The 14,329-nt window shown below is 48.5% G+C and overlaps 1 protein-coding gene across 1 annotated transcript in view; it reads left to right on the top strand.

Moving 5' to 3' along the window:
• SH3TC2 (SH3 domain and tetratricopeptide repeats 2) overlaps positions 1–13,752 on the top strand; it is a 50,865-nt gene extending 37,113 nt beyond the window's left edge. The window contains exons 13-17 of the mRNA XM_045903294.3: positions 5,341–5,491; positions 7,568–7,690; positions 8,860–9,010; positions 10,827–11,023; positions 12,864–13,752. Of these exons, the coding sequence (XP_045759250.1) occupies positions 5,341–5,491; positions 7,568–7,690; positions 8,860–9,010; positions 10,827–11,023; positions 12,864–13,055 (814 nt within the window). The 3' untranslated portion in view covers positions 13,056–13,752. The remainder of the gene's footprint in view (positions 1–5,340; positions 5,492–7,567; positions 7,691–8,859; positions 9,011–10,826; positions 11,024–12,863) is intronic.
• The last annotated feature ends 577 nt before the right edge of the window (positions 13,753–14,329 follow it).

Here is a 14,329-nt window from a genome sequence, read left to right on the forward strand (position 1 = left end):
ACACGGGTAAACAGGTATTTGCACGCACCTGGAGGTGGTTACTGTAATTTCGCTCTAAGCTTCCTGGTAGCTGAGGTAAAAAGGGGAAAGCCACAAGAGGTTCTCACTGTGTGATAAAAAAAACAAAACAAAACACAACATAAACAAATGTACCTGTGGGAGCAAATGCTTTTCTGGCACTGATTTCTAGGAGGTATTTATTAAGTGGTCTTAATGTACAGACAGATTTCTTCAACTAAACTCTCCCCACGAAATTTCCATCCTCATGAAGCTCAAAAGCAGCAAACACTCCTGGGCAAGATGGCAGGCAGCTGCAGGGGCGAGTGTGGAGGGAAAGAAGAGGACACTTTCGGCTGAGGGTTGGGGAACTATCACAGAAGGCTTCATGAAGGCAGTAGCATTTGAGGAGGGCCGTGAGGGATGGGTAAGATTTTGGAAAGTGGAGGAGGATAAGAGAACAAGCATTTTGGGCTGAGGGACTGGAAGTAGCTGTGGAAAGGTGAGGACACATTTGGAAGGCATTCTGTAGGTTTGAGGAAGGTGGGTGTTCAAGTGGATGTGGGTAGTAGAGGAGAGAGAGGCCTCCAGCCCGTGCCCTAGGAGGGGGTGTGGGGGTGGGCCGGGGTGGGGAGCAGTGGGCCTCTGGACTGGCACAGTGAGCAGCCATAGTGAAAATGGTGGTCGTAATGGTGACTGACGGCGTTCAGTGAGCACGCGGCGTTTCCCAAGCAATGTGTAATCTCAGGATAACTGCGTGGGGGCACAAAGAGCTGTAGAAACAGAACGAAAGAAGCCAAGTAATTTGCGTGAAGCTGCACAGTGGGGATCGATAGCCAGGCTAAGTCTAGCACAGGAGTCAGCCAACTTTGGTAAAAGGTCAGATAGTCAATGTTTTAGGCTCTGGGGCCATGTGGTCTCTGTCTCAAGTACACTGCAGGTGCAGCGTGCAGTCAGCCGTCGATGACATAGATGAATGAGTGTGGCTGTGTGCGGCTGAGACTTTGTTTACAGAAGCAGGAGGAAGGCTGCATGGTTCATGGGCCATAGTTCACCATAGTTCGCCAACCCCTGGTCTAGAGTCCATATTCTTAACTACTCTGTAGGTCTTCTGCCTGTTCGGCCAATACTTTTCACCCTCAATAAACCACAAGTGTGGATGGTGATAGTGTGAAACCTCTGGGAGGTGTATGGATGAGAAGGGCCTCATTTTGCATCTGGTCTGACCCCTGCCTGCTCCAGAGCATCCAGACTGCTGACCCACTTAGTCACACTGGGAGCATCCCAGATCCCTGCCTCCTCCATTTAAGATGGCTTCACTTCTCTGTGCCACCTTGCTGCTCATGTTAATTCCTCCTCCTTGAAAGATTTTCTCTAGGGTTTAGAGGTGGAGGATGGTAGGGGAGGGCAAGAAGATGATGAAAGCTGTGGCCCAGCCTTTGGGGTTTTGCCTTGGAACACTTCGCTGTCCCTTTGTCCAGGACCTTTAAAGTCTTGCTCTCTCTGCCTCCAGGGTGACAACTATAGGAAAACAACTGGGTGTTTTCAATCTCTCAATGCACAGTCCTTGGGGATCTTGCTTTCTGTCTTCAGATGACACAATACAGACTGTACCTTGTTCTAAAGCTGAACCAGGTGGGATCCATGGATTTTGAGGCTCTATTGAACCCACGCAACAAATATTTACTGAGCATTTACTACAGCCCAAACACCTGACAGAGAGATATGGTCCCTGAGCTCACAATGCTTATAGACTAGTTCAAGAAATTGACAATATTTATATACATATTCGCCAAAGGTATACTATAAACTGTGGTAGGTGCCACGAAGGGTGTGCATATTATCTTTAGAAAGAAGAAATGCCTTGCATGCAATAGGTCTTCACAAAATAACAGTTCTTTACGTATGAATATAATAGTAGCCTAGAAGTCATTACTCCTGGCTTTTATTCTTATTTTTATGCTTCTTATTCCTGTGGAACAAAAAAAGAAATGCCTCAACATTTGGTTTTCAATGTAACGAATGTGACCAATAACTAACATTTCTGTAATCCCGAGCAAGGAAAGAACTGTTTTCAACTGACATGTCGTCATTTGATCACTAGGCTAGATGTACTTCACCACCCCACTTTTGCAGGTGAGGAAACTTTGTTCAAGGTTGAAAAGTAGCTTATGTTCTTCAAAACTTCTAGGCTGTTAGAGGGGTAAAAGCAGCAGAAACCTTCCCATATGCTGGTTTCTGAGCCCGAGATTGAGCACTGCTTGAGGGAGTGTGTGGGGTTCTGGAGTCAGATTCTCAGGGTTACACTCTGGTTTAACCAGCGTTTATTACCTGGTCCCTGTCACTTACCCTTTCTGAGCCTTATTTTTCCCATTCGTAGAATGGATGTAATAATGTTACTGCTCGCTTGGTGCTGTTATGATGATTACATGGGATAATGCATGCCAAATGCTCAATAAATATCAGGGAACCATTACTGTCACGTATCACAAGACAAAACCGCAGAGGGCTCAACATAAAGTTTTAGAAATGAACAGTGCAAACTTGGACAAGATAAAAAGGTCCCCACTGGGTTTCTTTATTTGTATAATGGGCTAAGATCCCTCGCGGCTTAGTGTTTCTGAGGTTTAAATGGGAGAACGTATCATGAAAATTCATATCCCAACACCTGGCATGGGGTCAGCCCTTGGTGAGTAGCAGTTCTTATTATGGCAATGGGGCAGGTCCAATGAGTGAGAGGTCAGACGCTCATTTGGGCAGGGATCTGGAAAGCCCCGGTAAGGGAGGGAAAGAGGAAGTCTGGGAATGCAGGTGCATCAGAGTCCCTTGGCCACAAGTTCATGGCTGAGGGCCAGGTGGGAAGGAAGAAATAAGGACTCAGCTGTAAAGACCAAACCTTTGGGGCAGGAAAAATGGGAAACAGAGGACTCAGGGTTGAAGAAGAGGAGAGATACCCTGACAGGGCGTGGGCATACATGGCCCAGGAGTGCATGACACTTGGGATGAAGGCTGTCCCCCCCAGCAGGCTCCTTACTTCTTTTGATTTGGGAGCCAAACCACACCTAGAGCCTGCTGCTGGTGAGGCTGAAGGAACTGGGATGTTGAGCCATTCCAGGCCAAGCCGGTGGCTCATCCGGTGGGTGATAAAGCACTGCCATTGTCATATGTGAACGAATGGGGTGGTGATTGCTGACATGACAAGACCAAGGAGGCTGGAAACCACCTCCCAAGTTCAGACCTTAATGCATGTGTTTTTACTGGATATCATGGCTCAGGTGTACATGCTGGTGGGAGGCAGTGGTCTCTGGAAAACCTTGCATGCACAAGGAGTCTTGATGGTGCTGTGTGAGTAGCTAGGCTTCTGTAAGTCCTGCCTCCTGCAATCTCTCATCTGCAGTCACGGTGAGCTCGGAGAGAAAAGGTCTAAGAAGCAAAGTTCCTCTCCTCCTCTGTAATTGGCTTCTTTGTAATAACCCAAATCTTGCTCCCTGGGGGTCTGGACAAAGCAACCATAGCTTAAGGGTCTCCCAGGACAGCAAATGGTGATAAAGAAAAACAGAGCAGGAAATAGGAGGATGAGATGTATGAGTCCTGTCTTCATCAACTGTTCCAGTGGGAGTGGGGAGAGCAGTGCTTGGAAACTGTGCTGGAGGTCTGGGAGGGGGGCGGTATGAAGCAGGAGAGAGAAGGACAGGGCTTCTGTGATAAAAGAGTTTTTATCCTAGCTCAACCAGGGAGACTGGTGACCAGCTCGGCATCCTGTGCAGCTTCTCAGCTCACAGCATGGTCTCAGCAGCAAGTCTGATATTCTAATACTTGAGAGAGGGTGGCCTGTGACCATCCTGGATGTCATGTCAGGAGCTGGGCAGTGGGGAAAACCTAAGTTCTTTCTTCTCAAAACTCCCAAGGGCCAAACACCTGGCACTTTCTCTAGAAGGCCAATAGCTGCCTCATCACCAAGATAAGTCAGGGCCTCATTAGTCGAAGGCGATGCTTGTTTCCATCACTGTGCACAAGGGTTTGGGGCTGAGTTGCCCATAATGAGGTTTGATGAGGACCTCCTAACTGTTCATACACTCGGTTGATGATGATCAGTGTTTCTAGAAGGATCTGTATGGTTTGGAGTAGTGGTTCTCAGACTTTGGTGTGTGTGAAAAATAACCTTGGTGCATTAGAAATCCAGATTCAGGGCTTGCATCTGTAATTATTTGGACTTAGTGAGTCTGAGATAACTCTAGGAGTCTGTGTTTTTAATAAACTCCCAGATAATGCTGCTGCAGGAGCACCATGAGTCTCAGAGGAAGGTAGGCACTGTGGGATGCGTTTCAGGCTGGGACTCAGGAAAAGGGAGTTGTGGCCCCGGATCTTCCCCTGATGTGTTGTGCAACCTTGTGCAAATTACTTCCCACCCTTGGACCTGTTTCCTCTATAACGTAAGGGGCTGTGTTGGATCTGCAAGTCTCAACCCACGTTCACAGTCAAGTTGCTACTGAGCTTTGACAAAATGCTCCCAGAGTCTCCCAGTCTACCATGGCGTGTCCACGCATTGGGGTCACTTTGCCTGTGTATATATGTTTAAAAAGCTTCTGGGTGATTCTAATTGCTGCTGGAACGGAGAACTACTAGATGATACCCGGTGTTCCTTCTGGTTCTAGAATTCTGAATCTGTGCACACTACATTACCTATGCCTCATTTCTTCATTAATCCCTGTCGGGGGGGAAGAGTTTTCTACGTAAGACAATTTTCCAGATAATTAGAGTCCTCCATTAAGCACCAACCTCTTAAAACTTTCGCCCTTCTTTGATTTTTCTTCTTAAACAAAACATCAACATCTTTTTGATGATTTAAAGTCACCACCACGGTCATTCATTCATGCGTTTATTCAGTAAATATGCATTTGGCATCCCCTGTGTGTTATAGGTGCTTATGGGAAAAAATGTCATAGTGCAGTCGAAAGATGGATGGACCATGGGCCATACTAATGAAAGTGACAACTAACGTGAGCATTCATCACTGTTACTTACTCTGTGGGGGGTACTGTTCTGGGCACTGCAGTTTCTCCATCTCATTTCATTCTTCCAACAATCCTCTGAGGCAGGTACAATGATAGCCCCACTCTACAGATGGGGAAACTAAGGCACAGAAAGGTTTTATACGTTCTCAAGGTCGCACAGATGTTTGAAGCAGAGCCAAGATTCCAATCAGGCCCCAACCTGTCTGTATGATCAGGGTCAATCTCACTCCCTCCCAGAGCCTCAGTTTCCTCTGGTGCTGAGTGACTCCAAGGCCCCTTGGAGGGGTCCCTTGACTCACACCTAATGGGTCTGTGTCTGTCTGCCCAGGTCTCTCAGGAAGTCTCTCACCTGCATCAAAGAGAGCCTGCGTATCTTCATCGACCTAGGGGAGAAAGACAAGGCTGCTGAGGCCTGGCTCGGGGCTGGGCGACTCCACTACCTCATGCAGGAAGATGAGCTGGTGGAGCTGTACCTGCAGGTAGGTCTCCCGCAGAGCTCATCTGCCCACTTGGGCCATTAGAGGAGACAGCTGTACCCTCCAAAGTGACCAGCTGTAGCTAGAGAGTGGTGATATCCATGCTGAGCCCTTGGAGGGAGGGTTGACCCTGGGATGCTCCCTGGGCACAAGATGGAACCAAGGGAGGGCTGGTGACCAACAATCCCTGAGTCCCAGATACATGTATGAGCTCTCAAAGAACGTGCTAGGAGGCTCACTCATCTGTCACGTCAAGTAGATCTATTTTTGCTAAGCTCAACACACACCTTTACTTTGGGGTTTCACTGCAATGTGAGGCAAGGTTGTGTGCAGGGCGTTAACATTATTGTCCTCTTCCAGTCTTTTTTCTTGTGTCCCTTTAATACCTGAGCTATGGTAGAGTGCAGTGATTAAAAGCCTTGGAGAGAGACAGGGCTGGAATCCAATCACAGGGCCATCAATTACGGACTGTGTGACCTTGGGCTTGCTACATTAGCTACTTCTATGTCATGGGGCCTCAGTGTCCTCATGGGTAAACCCAATCTCTTAGGGTAAGGGTTAGGTGTGTCACTTGCATAGTAAATACATATGCAAAGCAAGCATTTACTAAATGCTTGGGACTTAGTAAATCCTTAATGAATGGTATTTTATTATTATTATTATTAAAAATCCCTTGGATTTTTTTCTTTTTAATCATCATTTCTGTTATCTGCACAAGGCTGACATTATGATGGCATATATTATTTGTTCCATTGAAAATATGCCAGTTATCTTTTCTTCCTTCCCATTTCTTATTTTCTCCCTATTATTCCCCTTATTACTTAAACGCACACAAACCCACTTCCACTGAGGCTTAATTATGACTGTGTAGCATTGAGCGCGCACTCACTATGCACAGGAGATTTTGCAAGCACGTCACATACCTGCTGTAGTTGAACCCTCATTCCAAATGCAGCAGGAGTTTCTACTCAAGCTCCCATTTTACGGATGTGGCTCAATGAGCCCGAGTAACCTACTCAAGGTGACCCGGCTGGTAAGTGGTGAAAACTGCACACGGACAGTGTGACATAACGCCTTCACTCTCAGCCTCTACGCTATTCTGCCGTGGGATGTTAGAGCTCGGAGGGCTTTCGGAGAGCAGACAATTAGGTCTTGCCTTTGGCTCTCCAGGAGGTGAGGCCCAGAGGGAGCTGAGCCGTGGGGTTGTGCATCGCCTGGCGGCAGAGCCTCCGGATGGCAGGATCCCATCTCCTTGCCTGTTCCTCTGTATGGCGGGGTCTTGCGCCAGAGACTCCACGGCCAGGCCTGGTCCCAGGCCCGCACAACCCCAGACTGGTTCCCGCTGTTCTGCAGGGCCATTCTCAACCTCAGGCTCTCTGAGGCCCCCTAGTGGTGCTGCAGATGCTGTGGGGTCCATCTGCCACTTGGGCTTCCTCTCCGCCTTCTGTTTAGATGCAGTATGGAAGCGAGAGCTAAAGAGGTCCTGGGTGCCAGGAGAAGGGTAGGGGGCTGGAAGGCACTAGCATTTCTTTGCCACTCACTACTATGTAAACACAGAGTTCCCGTCTCCTTTCTGAGCCTCAGTTTCTCCATCTGCGAAGTGCAGGTGTTGGATGAGATCACTGTTTTCCAAACTGCAGCCATTTATGGGTGAAGTTCATGGTTTTGCATGTTCATGTATTTTCTGTCCCATTACTATTTTCTTTGACTCAACTTCAAATCAACTTAGTTTTTTACACTAAATAACACTATCTGAAACCACAGGTGTGGATGTATTATTAATCTTTTCTCTAAAACACATTAAAATAAATACTGAGCTATTAAAACATAAGATGTTTGTCTACGTACTGCTCAAAATCGTCTCTCGGGCTACCACAGCAGTCTCTCATACCGTGGTGGGGAAATGTCAGACTTGGGAGTCGCAAAGGCTTCCTACCGGCCCTGTGAGTGTGGAGGACAGTTCAGGTTCGGAGGATGTGAGCAGAGGGTTAACCCAGGTGGCCAGGATCTCATTCCTGTCGCTCCTGTGGATATTTGGAAGGCCTCTCTGCCTTTGACACCTGTCTCTGTCCCATCCAGGCAGCCATCCAGAAAGCCCTGAAGTCTGAGGAGCCCTCTCTGGCTCTCAAACTCTATGAAGAAGCAGGTGACGTGTTCTTCAATGGGACCCGCCACAGGCACCGTGCGGTGGAGTATTACCGAGTGAGCCCCGGGCTGCGTCGTGCACCAAGCTGGGCCCTGGCACAAATGTGGGCAGGGCTACGTGGCCTAGGGTCCCCTTCCCCTCTCCTGTTGGGATTCCTTTTTCTTTCCTTCCTCATCCAGTGCCCACCTGCTCTCCCTTTTTTCAATCAACGGGCTCTCAAAGAAGGGGTTGATAAACTCTGTCATTCCTGGGCTTGATAAATTATCCTTTCTGGGAAAACACACCAAAATAATTACACCTCTTGGGTGCATGGTACTTTACCATTTCTAGCATACTTCTGTGTTTACCAGAAGGTTCCTGTGTACCACTGGCGGCATGGTAGGAGATGATGGGTCCCCGGATGAACACTTTCGTTTTACTATGTTTTTATCAAGTGTGCACATTCAAATATATTTTAAAAATTAAAAATGTGTAACACCAGCACATCAAACCCATGACTTCACAGATATTATTGCAAAGGATGAGGCAAAGTAATAAAAGAGCATTGATTTAAAAATAATAGTAATTAAATAATTGTGCAGATGTTAAGCAGATATGTCAAAATCATAATTGTTCATCACTGACTGAAAGTCGGAAACCTCATTATCTTATTTGACCCTAAAATTTCATTTATTCATTCATTTGCTCATTCAGCTCTTTATTCAGTCATCAAACATTTATCAGTGTGCCAGGGACTGAGCTAGGGGAGGGGAGAACAAGAAGCATGTCGCTGACTATTGAGCTACGCATTGTCCTATGCACTTTATAGATGAGAAAATTAAGTCTAGAGGGATGAAGTGACCTGCCTACAGTTCTATCATAATGAAAGTAATAGAAATGACTATTTGTTGGGCCCTCTCGGACGCTATGTGCATACTCCACAGATGGTGCTGTGGTCGCTAATGGATCATGGGGCTGGGAGGTGACTACGTTCCCATGTGACCTCAAGAAATGTCACCTTCCTTTTCCTCATCTCCGTTTTTCTGGTCTTAGGAGGTCTGATGACCTTTAGTTCTCCTACCTCTAAAATCTGGGCAGAGCAACCCAGAGCAAGGGCCAGGAGAGCGAGCTGTGAAAAGCCATGGCCATCCCCCCAACCCCTACCAGCAAAATGTAAGCCTCCTAGAGTATGGTCTGTACCAAGGATTCTTAGCTGGACTACATTTCCACGTGCTTCTGTTCTCAGGCCGGGGCCGTTCCTTTAGCGAGGAGGATGAAGGCCCTGAGAACAGAGCTCCGGGTTTTCAACAAGCTGACGGAGCTGCAGATCAGCCTGGAAGGCTATGAGAAGGCTTTGGAGTTTGCCACCTTGGCGGCCAGACTCAGCACGGTCATAGGTAGGTGGTCCTGATGGTTGGCCATATTGAATGGGAGGGCTACCCACTTATCCAGTGGGGGGATAACGGAGTATAACAGCAGAGGCTCTGGAGTCGGACTGTGTGGGTTCAAATCCCAGGTCCCAACTGAGATCTTAGTTGCAAGCAAGCTGCTTAATGTCTATACACCACAAGTGTGTCATTGGCAAATGGGGATTAAAAACAGCCCCCACCTCATGCAGTTGTTATGAAGACCAGTGATTATCCGCATAAAACCCGCAGCACAGAGCTTGATCCCTAGGTCCTTGCTGAGTGTTACCTGCGCCATACTGATTACCATTCCACTGTCGGCATTGTTCCCCAGGGCAGGGTAGGTGGTATTTTATCCTGTGCACAGGTAATGCCCCTGTTACCAGAGGCCTCTGCTCTAGATTTTTAATGGGTTGATTGTTAGTCAAAAGCACATTTTCCACACGGAATTGAAAAGTAAATGAAGATCAAATTCCCATGAACTTAACTCACTGTGTAGCTGAAAACGCTTGCAATGACCCCAGAAGCTAGTGGGAAACAGGAAAAAGGCAGGGAAAAAAAAAAAAAAGATGAAAAAAAAAAAAACCCTCCTCTTGAATGTTGGTCTTGAGGAAAAGCAGGTTTGATTAGAGAAGGCTTGATTTGATGGAGGGGCAAATGGAGTCTTCTGGGAGGATTCTAGAAGGGACTTCTGGGCATTCTCAAGGGCCTGAGATGTGGATGGCACTGGACTTTATTGTGTCTAATTGCACTTCAGAGCTCTCTCTCTCCTTTTCCTACCTTTTTCTTTACTGCAGAAAATCTTATCTGAGGGACAGTGTGCTATCTCAGGAAAGGCGGTGGGAGCCCCAGGCAGCTCCCGCTCTGAGCACTCCTTTATCCTTCCCTGGACAGAAGCTGAAAGGAGGCTGTATCACCCTTTTGTGCACTTCCCCGTGACCGGATTTTTCCATATCAGAGAATTTTCTCTCCCCTGGATTTTTTTCTTTTATTTTTGGCTTTTGTCTCTTTGAAGCTTAAAAGTGATGTTTTTCAGATTGCATCAAACAGCCACCTTGCAAATATTCCAAAACCACAGTGGGAAGCCTTTGTTCTCTTTAAAAGGCCACTTTGTATTAAAGGAGTTGGTTATTAAAACAACAGACCCACCAAAACCCAGAACAACAAATCATAGACCCATTAGAAACCAAGGTTCTAAAGCATGAGTTAGAAGTGGGTGGTGGGGGGCGTTCTCTGTAGTCATCTGAGACTTCGAGCTGGTGAAGGAGCCAGAGGGTGACTGCTCCTGGGGGCAGCCCCAGGGAGCTCTCTGAAGGGGGAGGCTTTCATGTGGAGAAGACGTTTGTACTACAGAGTTATTTGTTACAAAGAATCCTTAGCTACCCCATCAAGCTAGTTTTGTCACCATGTTTCATTACAGGGACTTGGGAATAATCATTTCCCAGAATCTTGAGTTACAGAAACATCTATTAAAAAGAGAAAATTTTTTTCAGGAAATCGTCCTAGAAAATCTTGACGAGCACACGTGCTCTAAGCTGTCACTCCCAGAGCCTAGTGTTTTCTTTTGCATCACTTACCACAGGTGTAATTTTGCCTTCGTGTGTGAGATTATTCAAGGAACATCTGTGTCCTAGGAGACAGTGAACCTCACACGAGGACAGGGACCTCTTCTGCTTTATTCCGTGTATCCCAAGTACAGTCCCCGATCCCTAGAAGACCTTCAAAAAATAGCACAGAACGGGGTGAGTGATCGGATGCCCGTGAAGTGTTGGCTGCGAGATCTTTCCCTTAGTCTTCCAATTCCTAGGAGATCAGAAGCAGGAGCTGGTGGCCTTTCACCGTCTGGCTACAGTCTACTATTCCCTGCGCATGTATGAGATGGCTGAGGACTGCTACCTGAAGACTCTGTCCCTCTGTCCACTCTGGCTGCAGAGTCCCAAGGAGGCCCTATACTACGCGAAGGTGTATTATCGCCTGGGCCGACTCACATTCTACCAGCTGAAGGTAAGAGCCGGGCTAACGAGGCTGTGTGAGAGCTGCAGTCCCACCCTATTCTTCCCTGACCCTTCGCCTTCAGGGTACAGTCGAGTGGCCCAAGATGGGGAATCACATCTCATAGGGTGGGGAGTGACTCCTCTGGGGACATGATGGTTCTTTTCAGCCCCAGTGGAGACCTCAAAGATGCTCCTGTCTGCTGAGGAGAGGGATCCTAGCTCCTCTTTCTCCTTACCCTGCTATGACTTCCGTAGCCACTTTATCTGTCAGGTACTATGGGGACATTGCCCGGTCCCTGTGGGTTCCTCAAGGGCCTATAGAAATATGTGAGATGCAAAACAAAGAAACTATAAGCTCCAACATTGAAATAAAAATTAATACTTAATTGTGCATCTTCAAAATATTATAGGTTAACTAGTCAGTCGTGACATATTTCTTATAAAGTTATATAAGACTCTAGGAGAAACCTGGGTACATGCTAACATGTTTGAGATAGTGAGGTGGGGTCTAGGAAGGCAGACATGTCTCTGTCCTAATGAGGCCTTAGCCCTGACTCTCCTGCTTGCTCAGTAGGAGTTGAATTCAGAGCTTCTTATTTTTCCAGGCACTTCTAGAACTGTGTTGGTGGTCTGAAAGTCTCTGTTACAATTCTGGCCCTCGAACTTTGTCCCCGGTATTGGCTTCCCCTGACCAGAGGTCCCTGTCTGCACCAGCACAGCCCTTAATCTCTCTCTCTCTCTTTTTTTTTTAAAAGATTTTATTTATTTATTTGACAGAGAGAGACATAGCGAGAGAGGGAACACAAGCAGGGGGAGAAGGAGGGGAGAAGCAGGCTTCCCCGCGGAGCAGGGAGCCTGATGTGGGGCTCGATCCCAGGACCCTGGGATCACGACCTGAGCCGAAGGCAGACGCTTAACGACTGAGCCACCCAGGCGCCCCCAGCCCTTAATCTCTTAATATCCTTCTGAGTCACGCCTGTGTTTGGCCCCCAGGGGAACCTCAGGGCAACTCTGCTGTCCTTTTCTTATTTACCAGACATTGTTTCTGGCCTGAATTAACTATTGACTTATGAGGGTTAATGGGAAACAGACAACCCTTTTTGAATCTCACCCAAATAAGCCTCATTCCTACCATGTGGGGAGGGACGACGGGGTAGTGAAGGACTCCCCAGCCATCTTACCTCTATCCCATAGCTCCCCAGAAGTGGTTCAGGGACAAGGAGTGTATGACCGGATTGACTCAACCAGGGGATCTAGGGGCCAGGCAGAGGAATTCAACTCAAGTTAGTTTAAACAAAAAAGGCAATTTATTGGCTCAAGTAACTGGGAAGTTCAAGTATAAATTTAGGAGTTTTAGGTAGTTCTGGATGCTGGCACTCAAATGTCATCACAGATTTCCTCACCTTTTCCTGTTTCTCTTCCCTCTGTATGTTTCTACTTCTGTTTCTTGGTGTCCTTTGCGTCCAGCTATTGGCAGCCTCAAGCCCATGGCTAAGAGGGTGAGGGACCGTTTGCTCTGTGAGGTCACGCTGCGAGGTCCCAGGGAATGACTGGGCTGGGTCGGCCTGAGTCATTTAGGAATCCCTGAGGCCCTGGGCCCAGGACGATGTCGCTTCATGATTAGCTGAGCCTGGGTGAGGTGCCACCCCTGGGCCTGAGGATGGAGGGCCACTGAGGGAGCAATGTCACCTGTCTGGTCCACGTAGAGGGGGGCAGGAGGTCCCCTAGGAACCAGGAGGAGGGGGTGGGAAAGTGTGTGGGGCAGACAACAGCTCGAGTTCTGAGTCCCCGGCCCTGCTGAAGTGTTTGCTTACTGCTGTCTCTTCTCTGCCCCGTTGCCGTGCGGTTAGGATGCCCATGATGCCGCCGAGTACTTCCGGCTGGCCCTGGCAGCAGCGGTCCTGCTGGGTGACGAGGAGCTGCAGGACGCCATCAGAAGCAGGCTGGACAACATCTGCCAGAGCCCCCTGTGGTACAGCAGCCCCTCTGGGCGCGCCTCAGAGAGGGCACGGTGGCTGAGCGGTGGGGGGCTGGCCCTCTGAGGACAGCTGTCCCCGATCTGACCGGTGGCCATGGCCAGAGCTGCCTCTCCGCCCAGGGCTCCTCCACCCCGACCTGGAGGGTCTGTGTCATCACCCGGCCCAGTCCCTCATCTTCCCAGGGGACGAGCACAGCCCAGAGGGAGAGGGCCTCATTCCAGGTGGGCCGCACAAGGAGTGGATGATAGAGCAGGGATTGGAAGTCCTGGTTTCGTGTCCAGAGCGTTTCCAGTGGACTCAAGTCCACACGTACAGCCTCTGTCAATACGCCGCTCTCCTAGAGAAAATGGGAAAGCTTGCCCCTAGGGGGAGCCTCTCTCCTGCCCACAGTGAGGAAAGGAGGCACACTGACTTCTCTCAGGGAAAGCCCCCCTCCCCTTGCCAGCAGAGAAACTGGTAGTTTCTTGCTTCTCTTTCTTCAGCCAAAGGAGGTGCTCCTCCTCCTGCTCATGGGGACTGGTGGGTGGGAATTCACCATGCTCTTAGCTCAAAAGACGGCCTCAGAATGGCCAGCTCAGCACACAGGGCCTGGGGTCTCATGCGGATTCCCTTCTCCATCCTGCCTGAGGCTCTGCTCCTCCATAACCTTCCAGAAACTCCGGGAGGCTCCTCAAGGGCCAAGGCTGAAACATTGAACACTAAGAAAATCATGACATAAATTACATGTAAATAGTATATATTATTAAATATTGCTCTTCTACTTTTATGCACATTTGTCTCCTTTATAATGGGGAGAGATGAGATGGGGGAGGCTTGAAGGTTGGTTTAAACACCGAGGTGCCATATGGATTTCAGGGCGGCTCCTCAACAAAGCATCTCTATCAGTTATCTGTCACTGCATAGCACATGGGGTGGCTTGGAACACCCTTCATCTCATGATTTCTGTAGGAAGGCAGGAACCCAAGCATGGCTCAGCTGGTCATCTGGCTCAGGGCAGCTCACAAGGCTACGGTCAAGGCTTGTCAGCTTCGGTCTCCTCAAGCTTAGCTAGGGGAAGGCTCTGCTTCTAAATTCACACCCATGGCTGTTGGCAGGAGTCAGTTCCTTGCTTGCTGTTGGCCAGAGGCTGCCCCCAGATCCCCGCCATGTGGGCCTCTCCACAGGGCAGCTCACAACATGGCAGCCGGCTTCGTCAGAGAGCAAGTGAGAGAGAGCCGAGTGAGAGAATAGTCTCGGCTTAACCTCATCTCAGAAGTGACATCCAATTAGTTTTGCCTATTCTATTCATTATAAGGGAGTCGCTAGGTCCAGCCCACAGGAAGAGGGAGAGGTAAGTA

The sequence above is a fragment of the Mirounga angustirostris genome, unplaced genomic scaffold, assembly GCF_029215605.1.
Source record: "Mirounga angustirostris isolate CCGP_5_RB_7025 unplaced genomic scaffold, mMirAng1.0.hap1 SCAF_7, whole genome shotgun sequence".
Classification (NCBI taxonomy): Eukaryota; Metazoa; Chordata; class Mammalia; order Carnivora; family Phocidae; genus Mirounga; species Mirounga angustirostris.